The 14,743-nt window shown below is 45.3% G+C and overlaps 1 protein-coding gene across 3 annotated transcripts in view; it reads right to left on the bottom strand.

Annotated features, from left to right (window-relative positions):
* NTRK3 (neurotrophic receptor tyrosine kinase 3) overlaps positions 1-14,743 on the bottom strand; it is a gene marked incomplete at both ends in the record, with an annotated part of 365,601 nt that overhangs the window by 58,481 nt on the left and 292,377 nt on the right. For all 3 annotated transcript variants that reach the window (XM_080692445.1, XM_080692446.1, XM_080692447.1), the window contains one exon: positions 2,861-2,991. In XM_080692445.1, coding sequence (XP_080548571.1) covers positions 2,861-2,991 — 131 coding nt within the window. The remainder of the gene's footprint in view (positions 1-2,860; positions 2,992-14,743) is intronic.

Here is a 14,743-nt window from a genome sequence, read left to right as displayed (position 1 = left end):
CAACTTAAAAACTTACTAACTTGACTTAAAATTTCCCAACTTTATAATATTCAAAAGGATATGTATTTAGTACATATCCTTAGGTTAGGTGGACTCAGTGTATTTTTGACTTAACATTTTCAACTTCACAGAGGGTTTATCGGACTGTATCCCCATCATAAGCTGAGAAGCATTTGTATCTTAACCTCAGGCTTATACCACATGTACAAAGGTTGTGCGCCATCTTGTCCTGTGTTCTATGTCTTTACCAGCTGTTCATCTTGGCTCTCCAGCAGGCTACAAGCACCTGAAAAATGAAAGCTGTGGTTTCTTCATTTTTGTTTCTATCATAGAAATGATCAGGCAAACTATATATAACTTTCCAATTGATTTAAAATCACAATTTTGAAAAATAAAATCTAATCTTGGGTTAGGCTTGCAAGTGTTTCCCAGATGTACAAAATTACCCTGCACTGAGATAGGAATAAACTCAAAAGGAAGGGTCCTGAAAAAAGAAGTAAAAGGACAGGGAGCAGAAAAGACCACATCTTGGTGTTCTTTGGAGGAGATGGGAATGTTCTCCAGATGGATCCACTAGATGACAAATGGTGTAAAATCTTAGAGTGCTCCGTGAAGATCTTAAATCCAACAAGAGAAGGAAATCCTCTTTTAAGGATGTGAATAGAAACCCAGTTTTTCACCACTCAGTCTGAGTACCACCACTACAGGACATACTATGCTGGGTAACATTTCCCTGGGTTTAAGCCATCATTTCAAGTTCTATTCAAACTAAAAAGCTGTTTGGTTCCTTCACCATCTCCTGGATAGACACTGGGCACATAGTGGATTAGTGTCATCCTAGACATTAAAAGTTCAGGAACAGTACAGATTTTAAACTAAACGAGAAATGATTCTACATTCCAAGCTGTTTAAAGACACTCTTGCTCATCTGATCAACCCATTTTGATGGAGACATATGAGCAAGTTCCTTCACAGGATAGATGGCAATAATAATTATGAACCTTTTATGGGATGATACTCTACTTCCTTATTTATTTTCTAGAACTGAAATGAGCAATCTAGTTCTAGCTATCTAAAAAATGTTATTAGAAAACAGCCACCCTTGCTGGTTGTTATATTGTTTATGCCGATTTCCCACTATACCAGCAGAGAAGTGTGGTTGCAAAGGAGTTTTTATGATCCTCAAAGCCTAAAGATATTGAGACCCTTAAGATCAAAAACTTGATGGGCCCTGTTCCAGAGAGTCATTGCAACCTCATGAGGTCATATGTCATGGATCATGTGTCTAAGCACTTGCAGTGATACTGATATCTTTTTTTTTTTTTTGTACTGAGGATTGAACCTAGGGGTGGTCTCTATCTGAGCTATACTCCAGGATTTTTTTTTCCATTTTGAATCAGGCTCTCACCAATTTGCTGAGGCCAGCTTCAAACTTGTGATCCTTCTGTCTCAGCCTCTAAAGTACTAGGATTATAGGTGTGTGCTACCATGCTGGGCCACACAGGTCCTCTTTGTTGAGTATTTAATATCTCCTAAACACTAAGGATTTTACACACACCCTGTGATTTAATCATCAACATTTTAAGAAACAGATATTGTAATTCCTATTATACAGACTAGGAAACTAAAGCCCAAAGAGGGTAAGTGTCTTGCACCCAGCCACACATCTTGGTGGAGCTGGTATTTGCACCCAAGCTTTCTGATTCCCATACTATGCTGATACCCTGCACTATGCTGTCTACATCCGCGGAAGTCATTTGCCTTCTGTGGATAGAGTCAATTTGTGGGCACATGGCAACTATAAATACAGAAACCCCAAAGTCACAGAAACACTAAACTATCTTCATGACAGAGCTTTGTTCAGACCTCTTGGTGCTAAAAATGGGATTCTGTTGGGGTCCAGGTGAGAGTCCTTGTGGGTAGCCATGTCTCCCACTGTAGCATAGTGGTCATCTCACATCCCAGGACATCATGCAGGTTCCACAATGGCCTCCAACAACTGCTCACTACACCCAAAGAGGCCACTCTATGCTCCTAGCTGCAGGGCAGGGATCCAGAGACCTGTGAGCACTTCAGTGAGACTATTTAATTCTAATTTCTATCAATCATTTTTAAGACTTGTCCAGCATTGGTTTAGGGAGAGAAGCTCTTTACTGCTGGAACAAGAATAGAGAAGGTGATGGTAGTAGCCAAACCCCTTACCTACCACAACAAATAGTGCAGCTGCAGCTGCAAATCTGTCCAGTGCCCTGCAACACAAAGCCCTGTGGCTAATAAACCCACCCAGAAGCAGCCAAAAGGCAGTCACCCTCAGCTCTCTGTCACTTGGACTCTGAACCTAGAACCCATGGCAAAAATTTAGGAATTTCTCCCAACTTCATTCACCAGTCTCCAGGTGCTCCACCCCTTCTCCATAATCTCCTCTATCCCCAGTGATGTCTAGTAACCTTGGGAAGGCAGTGGTTCCTCGAACCACTTCTAACCTTCTTGGGCAGCCCACCCTTCCAACTGTGCTCCTGAGAAATGGTCCAGCGACTTTCCAAGCACAGAGAACACACCCTGCAGAGCCACTGGAAGGGTGATCAAGATAAAATCAAATAAAATCAGGGCCTGCCTTTCATTGGCAGAATTTTTTCCCGAAGCACGGGCCCTTTGAGTATCACAGCCCTTGACCTTGGAAGCCAAAGGAACTTGGTTTGAGTCCCTTAAAAACTTCACTGACCTTGGTGCAAGATCCCCTTAATGCATCTCAAAATCCAGCTTAGCACCATCTTCTCCAGTGGAGAATGGGTGAAGCTCTTCTTCCACCTCCCCGGCCTCAGCTGGCCCTCTCCCTGTGCCCATGTGCTCCAGGATTTACCTTCACGGCCACCAGCATCTTGTCCTTGGTTGGGCTGAGGTTGTAGCACTCGGCCAGGAAGACCTTCCCAAAGGCTCCCTCGCCCAGTTCTCGCTTCAACACTATGTCCCTTCTCTTGATGTGCTGCACATCTGTAGAGGGGAACAGAGAGGAGGCAGAAAAGTCAGTCCTTGGCACTTGTGAGAACAGCAAGGGGTCTGGAGTGTTTCTGAGTCCATGGCAGGAAAACCAAGCTCCAGCACCCCAGTGAAGTCATGGAAACTCATCGCTTTGTATCTGAGAGTGTGTATCGAGGTGAAACCTCAGTTCTATCCCTGATCAGCCCCTAACCTCTCTAAACTACAGATTCCTCAGTTGGAACACAGAGCATGTTGAAGTTAGTGTACAGGACTCTGACGTGAAAGAGCTGCACATGGTTCCCTGGGAATCTTGTTAAAAATGTATATTGTCTTAGTCAACTTTTGACTAAATATGTAATTGAAATATATGTATTTTAGTAGTCAACTTTTGACTAAATATTTAATATTTTGAAATATGTATAATGTATTAGTCAACTTTTTATCACTGTGACAAAATATCTGAGAAAAACATCCTAAATGAGAAAAGCAAAAAAAATGCAGATTTTGATTTGATGGGTCTGAGGGTCTACATTCCTAACAAATTTCCAGGGAATACCAGATGTTCTAAGCAGCAGTTTAAGAGCAAGGTTGGCAGAGTATGGTTGAGAATCAGCCTTGATACCTGGGCTCCATACCCTCGATAATTTTTTTGAATTAAGAAAAGTTATTTAACCCCAGAGTCTCAATTTCCTCAGCTGTAAAATGGGATTTACAACACCATCCTCCTTGATAAATTCTTGTGATGAGATAATCCATAGAAAGAGCTTAGCCCAGGGCCTTGGGCAATAAAAAGATGTGTGCATGTTTGGTACGTGTGTGTGTGTGTGTGTGTGTGTGTGTGTGTGTGTGTGTGTGTCCTCAACACAATACAGCCTGCTTCATGATGAAAGCTGATAATTGGCAGCTAAAACTATTTCAGGAAAACCTCTCCTGGGCCAGTCCCTCTCTTCTGAGAAAGAGAAAGACCATTGAGATCACAAATGGCAAATTCAGAGACATCCCCAGAACAAGGGCCCATGCAAAGAAGAAGGGTTGCCTTCGCCTCTGCTAATTCAACAGCCCAAGTTTAATTAGGTTCTCCCATCTGCCCGGAGAAAGCAGAGCAGTGACCTCAGCCCTCCCACCTCTTTGGAAAGAATGATACCAAGGCAGTGTACGAGCTGTGGGCTGATGTTGAAAGGAGCGAGCCGGAGATTACTCACTGACCTTTACATTAATTGTTCAACAGGCAGAAGCCCATTAAATACCTGTATTAACATTATGAAGAGCATTGCTGAGCCAAGAAAGAGGACTGTCTCGAATGACCTTGTCAAAAAGGAAAGCTGGAGATGGAGGACCATGGCAAGCTGTCCCCGTGAGTGAGTGGACGTGTAACAGGAAAGCTGAAAGATTTTGGTCAAGGTCTTGGTGGGCCTGGGGATTCCTTTAGAATAAACTATACAAAGTATTGCTCTTTGCTTCAGGTTTTTGATAGCCTGCAGTATGCCAAGATGATCTGCCTTGCAAGGATTTCTGGGAGGAAACCAGGGCAGTCCATTATTTTTTCTTCTTCCCAACAAGATAGGCTTGCAAGCCAACAGCTGCTGGCCAGCTGAAGAGGTTTCCACACCTGTGGAGCTATGCCCTAGGCTTTACAAGAAGGGGTTTAAAGAGAATAGAACCACTGTATGACCCAGAACTACTGTGTACCACTCCTGGGTATCTTTCCAAAAGAATCAAAATCAGAATTCTACAGTGAGACACACAAACCCATGTTTATAGTAGTATAATTCACAATTGCCAAATTATGAAATCAGCCTAGGTGCCCATCAACAGAAGAACGGATTACCAAAGTGTGACATATGCACACAATAGAATGTTACTCAGCTCTAAAGGACAAAATTATGTCATTTGTAGGAAAATGAATAGAACTAGGGAATATTATGCACTTTACAAAAAAAGTTCTTTCTTAGTGATTCCCAAAGTGTGTTTCCTGAGGATTAGCTAGAACAGGAAGTGAAAGGTCCTATGTTTTATCATATAAGTGGAAGATAAAGAGAAATTTGGAAACCAAAGGACTTCAGATAAATGAGGAGAGATGTCAATTGGACAGTGAAAGGGGATTTGGGGGTAACAGGAAAAAGAGAAAGGGATATTTGATGAACAGTTTAAATAAAGTTATCAATACCAATCTCAACAACATGTACAGGAAGAGGAGGAAGCAGGATTCAGAGGAAAACACCAAGTACTTTTCTATCACTTTGAATCTCATTATGATGCATATTTACAATGTGCCCCAAAGTATCTTTTAAAACATTGGTTCATTTCTCCCTCTGTTTCTGGTTCCCATCCTCTGAGGCTTGTATTTGCTGGCCTTGAAGAGGAAGGCTAAAGCATCTCCCACTGAGAGAAAATCAGAGGCCAGGACCTCTCTTGGGAGACCATCTGCTCCTCCCTGCCTAATCATTCCCACATGACTAGAAGTGACGCACAATCCTGCAAGGTGAATGTCCTGGCTCTCCTGGAGTGGAGAAGGGACTGGTGACAGCCACTTTTCAGTGCCAAGCCCAACCTCTGAACACATGGGGCTTGGCAAGTGCTGGGAGCCAGAGCACTTGGTTCAAGACCCAGCACTTCTGAGGGCTTATACAAACCTTACAGAACACTTTCAGTATTAGATCTGTAAAATGGGCTTGAGGGCTGATATAAATTCTCCTTTCCTATTCCCTGAGCTATTGTATGTGAAAGATTGGAGATCTTCAAGTCCTCCAAAATGTAGGTAAGGTAAAATATTCTTTTCATCATTTTTAATATTATTTTACAAGTAGGTAAAACAAAGGTCAAGTCAAGTGGCCTTGGCCACCTAGTGACTGAGATGCACAAGAAATACAGAGCTTGAGGACAGGCTAAAGCAGCCAAAGTCCCTTGTGGAAGATCCCACTCCAGTCCCACCCTTCCTCTGCATTGTAATAGAAGGGTGGCTCCCAAACTTAAGCCTACACTTGAATCACCCAGCAAGTTTGTTAAAACAGATTGTTGGTCTCCTCTCCCAGAGGGTCCAACCCACTAAGTTCAGGCCAGGGCCTAGAAATGAATGTGCATTTCTATTCCAGATGATGCCCATACCACCCATCTAGGAAACACACTTTCTGAATCGCTAAGAAAGAACTTTTTGTTAGGTACAGAATTAGCAGACTGAAGAAAAAACTGTCCACCTTTATAGCTTAGATTTAACAAAACCCATGCCCACAAACAGCTAAATCATGCTCACCTCCAGAAGACTAGGAGATAATCTGGGGTCCTAGAATTGCCATTTGATGCCTTCTCCCCTCCCTAGCCATGAGCCTCTTCCCAGAGCCCAAGCTGCCTATCAGTGCAATAGAGATGGGTTCTCTCTAGCTTTCTTATGTTTTGAGAAATATCTCCACAAAAGCAAAGCAACCTTTTAGCTTTTCCTGGATCCCTAGGTCCAACTCTGGATTACCACAGTAGCCTCCCCTCCTGGCTACTCTGAGCTGCAGTGAGTGTAAAAGGAGAAAGGAGAAGCTTTGCAAAGAGTAAGACTCTTTCAAGAGTGGCTTATGTCACGGGAACCATTTTCCTTACCTCCATCCCTCAGTAGCAAGACTCATAGGCCCTCAAAGATTTAGCAAAGCTAAGTGGGAGCGGCCTATTGGGAGTAGTTCTCACTCTCCCTTGATATCCTAAAAGTTAAGAGCCTGGCAGCGGCTGCAAACCCCCATTGCTGGATGTAAGGCTTGGACAGCAATGGGCCTTGAGCATCATCTCAAGGACAGGCAACTACATTCAAGATACTCGCTGCTCTCTCTAAGCACAGGGGGAAGGTTGAGTCAAAGACCATCATGGGCCAACACATCTTCCCTGAAAATGCAAAAATAATCTTTCTCAGGGGCATGGACATGCAGTGGTTCAGGATAGAATATCCTTGACTTCTTCTAGTTGTTTCCAGAGAAACAGGATTTTGAGACCAAAACCTATACTTGGCCACGAGTGGGATGATAAGAGTTGGGAAAGGGGCAGCAAAAAGAACAAGAAATAAAACCAGACTCCGTTTCACCACCAATCCTCTGCTTTAGGAGAGAACCTGTTCCCAGCCATGGGGAAAAAAAGGTCTACAGGGTAACCAGGGAGCTTTGGCGGAGAAAAGCCAGGTAGGAGCCAGAGGCTCATGGTGAAACACTTTGTGTGGACAATGGGCCAGATCCTGCATTGTATTCACAGTTAATTCCTGTAATGACCTTGAGCGATAGCCTTCCATCCCTTTCACAGATAAGACCATGAGGGGAGGGCATAACTTTCCAAATTCACAGAGGTACAAAGTAGCCAAGAAGGGACTCACTCATCTTTCTTGTGACTCTCAAACCTGTGTTTTTTTCCTTTGCATTGATCAGCGGTCACATTACCCTTCCTGATTTTTTGGCCACCAACAATGGTCCCATCTCCAAAGGCTCAACACTCCACCTTCTGCTATCTTCCACTCCCAACCCTGTGCATTCTGGGATTCCATCAGAGCATTTTCTCCAGGGAAAGCCTCTGGGGAGGAGGGTGTGGATGCAGGAGAGTGTGAGAGGAACCGATTCTGCCAAGCCCAGGGGAATAGCTGTAGTAGGCCATTTCTTTTCTGACGTCCACACATCTATTTGGGGCCCTGCCATGCTTTATTTTTAGCTCCCACAGTGCTGCTCAGAGCTGCCTCTGGTGAAGCCATCTGACCTGCACGCCAAAAAGTGATGGATTGTCCTAGGAGGAGAGGGCATCAATCTCCTTTTACTGCCTGGCTGGCTGGCCCGGCAGAGTCTGGGTCACAAGGCTCAGACGCCAGAACATTGGGAAAGGAGGAGGAGAGGGGGGATGAAAAGCCCAGGCCGTGGGAAGACCTCCCAATCTCCAGCAACAAAGGCGCTGCTGGAGAGAGCAGGAGGCTGGTAAATAATGGGGAAGAATCATTAGGAAATAGAAAGGGCGACTGGAACCTTCTGCCCTTCCTCTTCCCAAGCTCCTCTTTGCAAGAGAGCCACTAACCCAGTTCCACCAGAGGAAGCCACCTGTAGCTAGCCTTCCCACAGGACAACTAGTTCATCTGACACACATACGGAATGAGGATTTCTGCATTTCAGTTGCTGCTCCAAGAATTCTTCCTCTGTATTAGGGACCAAGATAACTATTCCATATGTGTGGAATTCGCTTCTGGGAGGTCTTCCAGATCCGCAGCAAGCTTGATCTAGAGCAGGATCTCTTACCCAGCAAGGTCACTGGGTATCTCTGTGCAGAAGGTCTCAGGGCACTGAGCAGCTGGTGGGCAGGCTGCGGTTGCCCTCTATCCTGCCTCTCTTCACCCGGCTGCTGCGTCCTGAGGTGAGGGGCTCTAGGAGGTGATCAATCCAGCAACATCTTCTGTGACACGCATAGGTGTACCAAACAGTGTGATATAGCTGAATGGACAGTCACTACTGTCAACTTCACCTCTCTGTTGAACAGTCCATTGCTGTCCAAAAAGAGGGGCAGGCATAAATTGCTCAGCCTGGCTGACTAGTAATGAAGAGGGAATTAAAAAATAAACACCAAAAACATGGCATTGCTGAAAGAGTGAGGATTTGGGAACAAAAACAGGTTTGTATCGGAATCCTGACCCTGCTTCTTACTAGTTGTACCCTATTCTCTCTTGACTTCCAGTTCCGGATCTGTAGAATGGGAACACAGACCTTGACTTAGCCAAACTGTTAAGAGCCCCACCTTCAATGTTTTAGGTAACAGAGATAATAGGAAATATCTGTATCGAAGCAAATGATTAACAAAAGTAAGTCCTTCTCTTTCTATCTGCAAATGAAATAGTGGTGTGGGAAGAAAGTTGGAAAGGGATGAGGATTTTCTCCAGAATTAGGCTGGCCTGAGGTTGCTCTAGGGTCAGCAGGTGCTGACGTGGGTGCATCATCAGCAGTCTGCCCGAGCCTGCCACCCCGAAGTCTAACCTCCTCCTTCTTCAGAGTCCAAAATAGTTTGCGGGAGGAGGTTGGACAGACAATGAAATAAAGACATCACAGGCCGAGACAGACACCTACTCACGATTGGTATTGATCAGTAGAGGAAAACCAGATTTCCCGGGGTCGGTGGTTATAAATAATGGTGATCCTGTCTCTGGGGCATGTCAAGTTGCAAACTCAGTCCCCCCACCCAAAAGCAAGTGTGCGCCCTTAGGCCAGAGTGCCTTAACTAAGGTTCATTCACCAACTTGGTGCTGTGGCTAAATACCATCTTGAGGCACATGGATGTGTGCAGTTCTGAGAGAAGACTGAGGCCTAAGAACCCAGAAACGGTTGCCTCCTAGCTCAGTGCCAAGGGCTGGCCGGCCAGTGGGCCCTCCTATCCCATTTTCATCCCCAGTTCCCCGCTGGTCCCTGGTCTCATCACTGACACTTCTCAGCTCCTTCCCTCACAGACACCACCTCACTCTGTGCTTGTGGCTTTTGGCTTATTGTTATCTCTGGCACCCTTGTTAATAATAAAAGTAACCACCATTGGTTGAGGACTTACCCAAGTCAGGTGCCAGCTAAGCATTGCCATGGACCCTCTCATTCATCTTCACAGTGCTCTGAAACACCTGTTGCTATCCAGGACTATAGGTGAGGAGGCTGAAGCTCAAGGGATTAAGCGATTTGTCCAAGAACCCTCTGCTATCAGAGGTGGCTCATCACATTACCTGCAGGAGCTATATCCCTAGACTCCCAGTTGGATACATACTGTATATATGTATGCTATATATAGTGTTTTTCCTTTATATCCATGCCTATAATGAAATTTAATTTATAAATTAGGCAGAGTAAAAAAAAAGATTAACAACAATCATTAATAGTAAAATAAAACAACTATAATGATATACAGTGATAAAAATATTACTTGAATGGAGTAAGACCAAGGTCAGTATTTTGGGACTGAAGTTGGCCATCGGTAAATGAAAGAACAGAATGCAAAGCCATGGATAAGGAAGTCAACTGTTGCCAACTCTTGCTCCAGAGAGACCGTGCACTCTCAACTAGCAGTGGAAGCTGATGACACAAGTCATTTCAGCATGGCATCCGTTGTCGCTGCTCCTGGTGACCACCACCTGAGCTTAACGTGAGCAGCCAGGGTGTCTTTTGAGATGAAGATAGAAGCAAAAAAAGGCAGGAATCCAAGGACATGCCACAGCCCAGCACAGCAGAGGTAGTGAGTCCTGGCGGCCACCGTGTACATGGAGGAGGGAGATTCTTGGCAGAGAGCAGGGAAGAGGGAGTAGGGAGAGGAAGGGAGGATCTCTGAGAAGCGTGTGTTTTCTTTGCACGAACCAGACCCTAGGGTCTTGGGCTGCCAAAAAGGCTCAGAAGAAAACATTAATTCAATACCACGCATTTAATTACACATGAAATGGAATGTCTTTAAATGGGAAAGAATAACATTCTCAGAGTTCCAACTGTGGGTTTTTGAAGTGGCAGGAGGGAGAAAGGGGGCCAGTTCTGAATCTTCTTAGGAGCATGGCCACCGCCAAGAAGGCAGGAAGGAGTCCTGGCTTCACCAGGGGCAGGAATCTCTGCCTGCCATCCCAGCCTGCCCTCGCCCCTTCTTTTGGTCCCACCTTCGGTGTCTTGCCTCATGCCTGGGTATGGCATGATAAGTGGGAGGGTAAGAGCAGGTAAGCATGTCCCCTGGCTGGCTGCAGTCCCTTTGTAGTGGTCTGCACAGTCTCATCAATTCTCCCCAAGGACAGAAGAGCATAGCATGACCAAGCCATTCACATACCCACTCTTACAAAGCAACCCCCGGGTGATTTACACATTTAGAACAGCACGAAGGGTCTCCTGATTCCACAGCAAGAATCTTTCTAAGAGGATGTACTTCAAAGGCTAGAAACCCAACAGAGGGACTCTGCAGAATTTTTCTTGAAAGTCTAAAATGTAAAACAACTAACCAAATGGGGTGACAATGACAGAGGGATGGATTCTGGGTAGAGAAAGCAGAGTCTTGCTGTTTGCTGCTGCTTGCCTGGGATGGGTTGCTTATCTAAGAACTGTGTTCTTTCTTGGGTTGGTCCATGAACCATCCCAGGGTCTCTTTGCCAGTGGCCTGAGGCTTCTGTCCCACATTCTTTTCACAATCAGGTATCTTGTCAAAGAGGCCCTGCGAGATACTGACCACTATTCAAATCAAAAGGCCAAGGTCATGTGTTCCCCAAGATCACAGACTGGGCCCAGCAAAGGGCTTCATCCATAAGAGGTACTCAGCCAAAAATCCAATGGAGAATGAATAAATGGAAACTCTCTGAAGCACAGCTAGACTTAGCAAGGAGAAGACTACGAAGAAGGAGGAAGAAGGGCAGCTGTGGGAGTAGTAAAAAGAAAGGAAAGATGAGTGAGAATGGGAAAGAATCCAGCGAGTCCCAAAGAGCAGACTTATTTATGTTCTGGCTCCAAGACTGGCCTGAAGAATCATGATCTTATTGAACCAGGGCACTTGTGAGACCCATATCCTGATCCTGTCTCCGGCACCTCGGACTTCTAAACAAAGTGTCTCTGTGGTCGGCATCTGATGATGTAGGGCAAGCGCCAGGTCCCTCCTCCAGGGCACACGCATACCCCAAGGCTGGAGGTAGAGTCGTCCAAGAGTCTGAAGTATCGTGTTCCCATCAAGATGAATAAATAAGACACCCTGCTGTTTCTGGAAGCGGTGAAGAAAGAGGATCAGAAAGAGGACTGTCTGTTTTGGGGTAATTTCCAGCTCACGTTTCCTGATGCAGGGAATTTGGTGCGTGAGGCTGAAGATCGGCCATGTCCCCATTCCCAGGTGCAACTCCTCTGAGCTTCACCGCCCTGAGCTCAGACATCCACTGACTCATGGGCTTCTACTCTCACCTCCCTAGTCACACCACACCTGCCTCTTCATACCAACTTCCTTCTTCTCCACATTGCCTTGGCTCTTCCTGTGGCAGAGGACCTCTGGCTCTCATTAAACACGACTGCCAGAGCCAAGAGGAAAGAGCAAAAGAACTTCCCTAGGAGAGCCATCCGGAATAAGAAGTTAGGTGCTGAAAGACAAATCTCAGGCCCTGGCTGGGAATCTGTCCCTCTCTTCTGGCCCAAACGCTTTCTTTCCAGCTTGATGGTAATAAGCTCTCATTCAGGATGCCCATAAGAGGAATGTGTCCAACCTCTCAGTCTCCCCTGAGACTGTTCCAGCCCAGCCATCCTGCTTTGGCTTCTCACCCCTGGCAACTAACTCTCTCCCCCAAATCCTTCCCATGATGTCATGTTCTCATCAGCAAACACACAGCATAATGCATTCAAGGCTGTTCCTTCCAGGTCTAGGGGAAGACAGACTGTGGGGCACCTGGAGCCAAACACACAGGATGTCTGGGAATCAGAAGGCAGAATCACCTGTGAAAACCACAAAATAAACTTCAGAGAGAAGACCAAGGACACAGTCACCCATGCATGGACATGCCATTGGCCTCCGCAGTTACCAATTACCTAGCTCTGGTAGAAGAGAGAGCCCCTTTAGAGAAGAAGAAAAGCAAACAATCATGAGATCTGTGTAGTCAGAGGCAGTAACATATCCAAATAGGCAAAGAAGAATAAAAGGCAGGAGGCAACCTTGCACATAAACACCAGTATGCGAGCAAGGGTTTTAGAAAGAGCATGTCTTTGGAATGAGGTAGAACCGATGGGGGGGAACTCACTAATTTTTTATCTTTATTTTTTATGTGCTGAAGAATTGAGCCCAGAGGCATTCTACCTCTGAGTGACATCCCCACCCCTTTTTCTTTTTCTTTTTATTTGGAAACAGGATCTTACTATATTGCTGCGGGCCTTGCTAAGTTTCTGAGGCTGGCCTTGAATCTGTGATCTCCTGTCTTAGCATCCCAAGTACTAAGATTACAGACCTGTGCCACCGTGTTCAGGTATAGAAATTCACTCAACACATCCTAGGAAGTGGCGTTTATCAATCCACTAAACCAACCTCAAGCCTTTATGGTTTCACAGACAAAATTAAGAAAACATCCATCTCAATGAATTGACATGAGGAATCTGTGAGATTATGTGTGGATGGTGATTCATTTGAAGCGTGTTGAGTATAACTAACAGCTATAAAGGTTCATGAGGGAAAAGTCACTTTCTTCTTCCCACTCATCCTCCTTTAACCCCCTTCCTTGATTATTTCATCTATCTGAGCCTCAGTTTCCTTACCAGTAGATCAGAAGTAACAATAATAAAAAAAAGATGTATCTACTGTATGGAGTTGTGATATCTTTTCATGACATACTAATAAGTGCAGAGTGGGGGGACACATAGTAAGTCCTCAAGGGGTGGTAACCTGTAGTATCAATGTGTTCAGGACAATCTCCAGCTGAATATTGGAAAACTCTAATAATTTGGCCCCAATCCCCAGACTTCCTCATAAATTCCCTGCATGGATGCATTAAATGGGTCCTACAGAGGCAGAAGCTGGTCCTTCCCAGTTTTCTGAGTGACCGGTGAGCTCATATTTGTATATATGTCTCCATAGTAACCTTCCATCTAGGGACCCTTTTCTTCTTCCACTAGAAAAAACAACCCACTACCCTAGACTGGCTTTAAGTCTATTTTCTCTATAAGACCTTCTCCTGATCTTTCTTCCTAAAAATATATTTTCCTGTCCTCACTGTGACTATTCCCTAACCCCAAATTAGATATCCTTGGGACCACCACTGCCTACTTTTCTGTCCCTACATAAGCTCAACTTGTGAATTCCCCAGAGAAACAAACTCAAAATATCCTTGCTATCTAATGAGAGACAACCAATGACATTGGCAAAAATCAGAATTATATTTTATGTGATATGATCTAGTCATATTGGAGGCATAGGACTTTAGTTCATCTGTGGCATGGGACTAGCCCTCAAATATCCTACATTTGCCAGTTTCCGGGGGGTGGAGGGCTGTTGTTAGCCTGAAGAAATCTGTTCACTCTTGTTCTTTGCCCAGCAATAAACTTAATGATAAGGTAGATTTTAGGTGACCCACAAAGAATCTTAAGAAATAAACAGGTCACCTAGTATGGCCTGGGGACCACCATTTGAGAGACCTTGAAGACCTGTGTGTAGACAGGCTTAACTTTCATTCTTAAAAGCCAGGATATTATCATCTTGCTCATAAAGGCCAGGAGACTGCTATCTTGCAAAGCCAATTCTTAAAGCAGGAGGCAGGGCTCAGACACCACTAACGTTTCAGTCCTGATGGGAAAGGAAAGGAAGGGAAGAGAAGGGAAAGGAAGGGAGAGAGGGGTGCAAGGTCCATAGAGATCTGGACACTATTATACCCATGTGCATCGTTAACCCTAAGGACCCACTTTCCCTCCTTTTGGTGCAGTGCTTAAAATCTAGATCTATTGTGACCTCCCAGGGCACAGGTGCACTCCCCTTGAAAGTGTTCTTGCACTGAGGGTGGGAGGAGACCCCTCAGGCAGTCTGGTTTCCCTGAGGGGAGCTTCTGCCTTCCAGCAGCTGTGCGGAGGGGTGCTATGATAGCTTCACCTGCTAATCCCCACATCCTCTCCTGCCCCAGGGGCTGACAGCTCCTTCACTTCTCCCCACTCAGCTTAGTCCCCGCCCTGCTTCCTTTTTAGCCCCATCAGCACAATGTACTAGGGCTCAGTCTCTGTGCACCCCTTTATTTCCAGCCAAATCCCCCTCCACCTGACCTCAGTGTTGGAATCCCTTCTATAGAGTCTGTTGGAAGGTCCCAAAGGAAGCCACCTCC

Source organism: Muscardinus avellanarius (genome assembly GCF_963383645.1).
Source record: "Muscardinus avellanarius genome assembly, chromosome: 3".
NCBI lineage: Eukaryota > Metazoa > Chordata > Mammalia > Rodentia > Gliridae > Muscardinus > Muscardinus avellanarius.
Note: the sequence above shows the minus strand (reverse complement) of the source record. Positions and strands in the feature narration are given on the sequence as shown.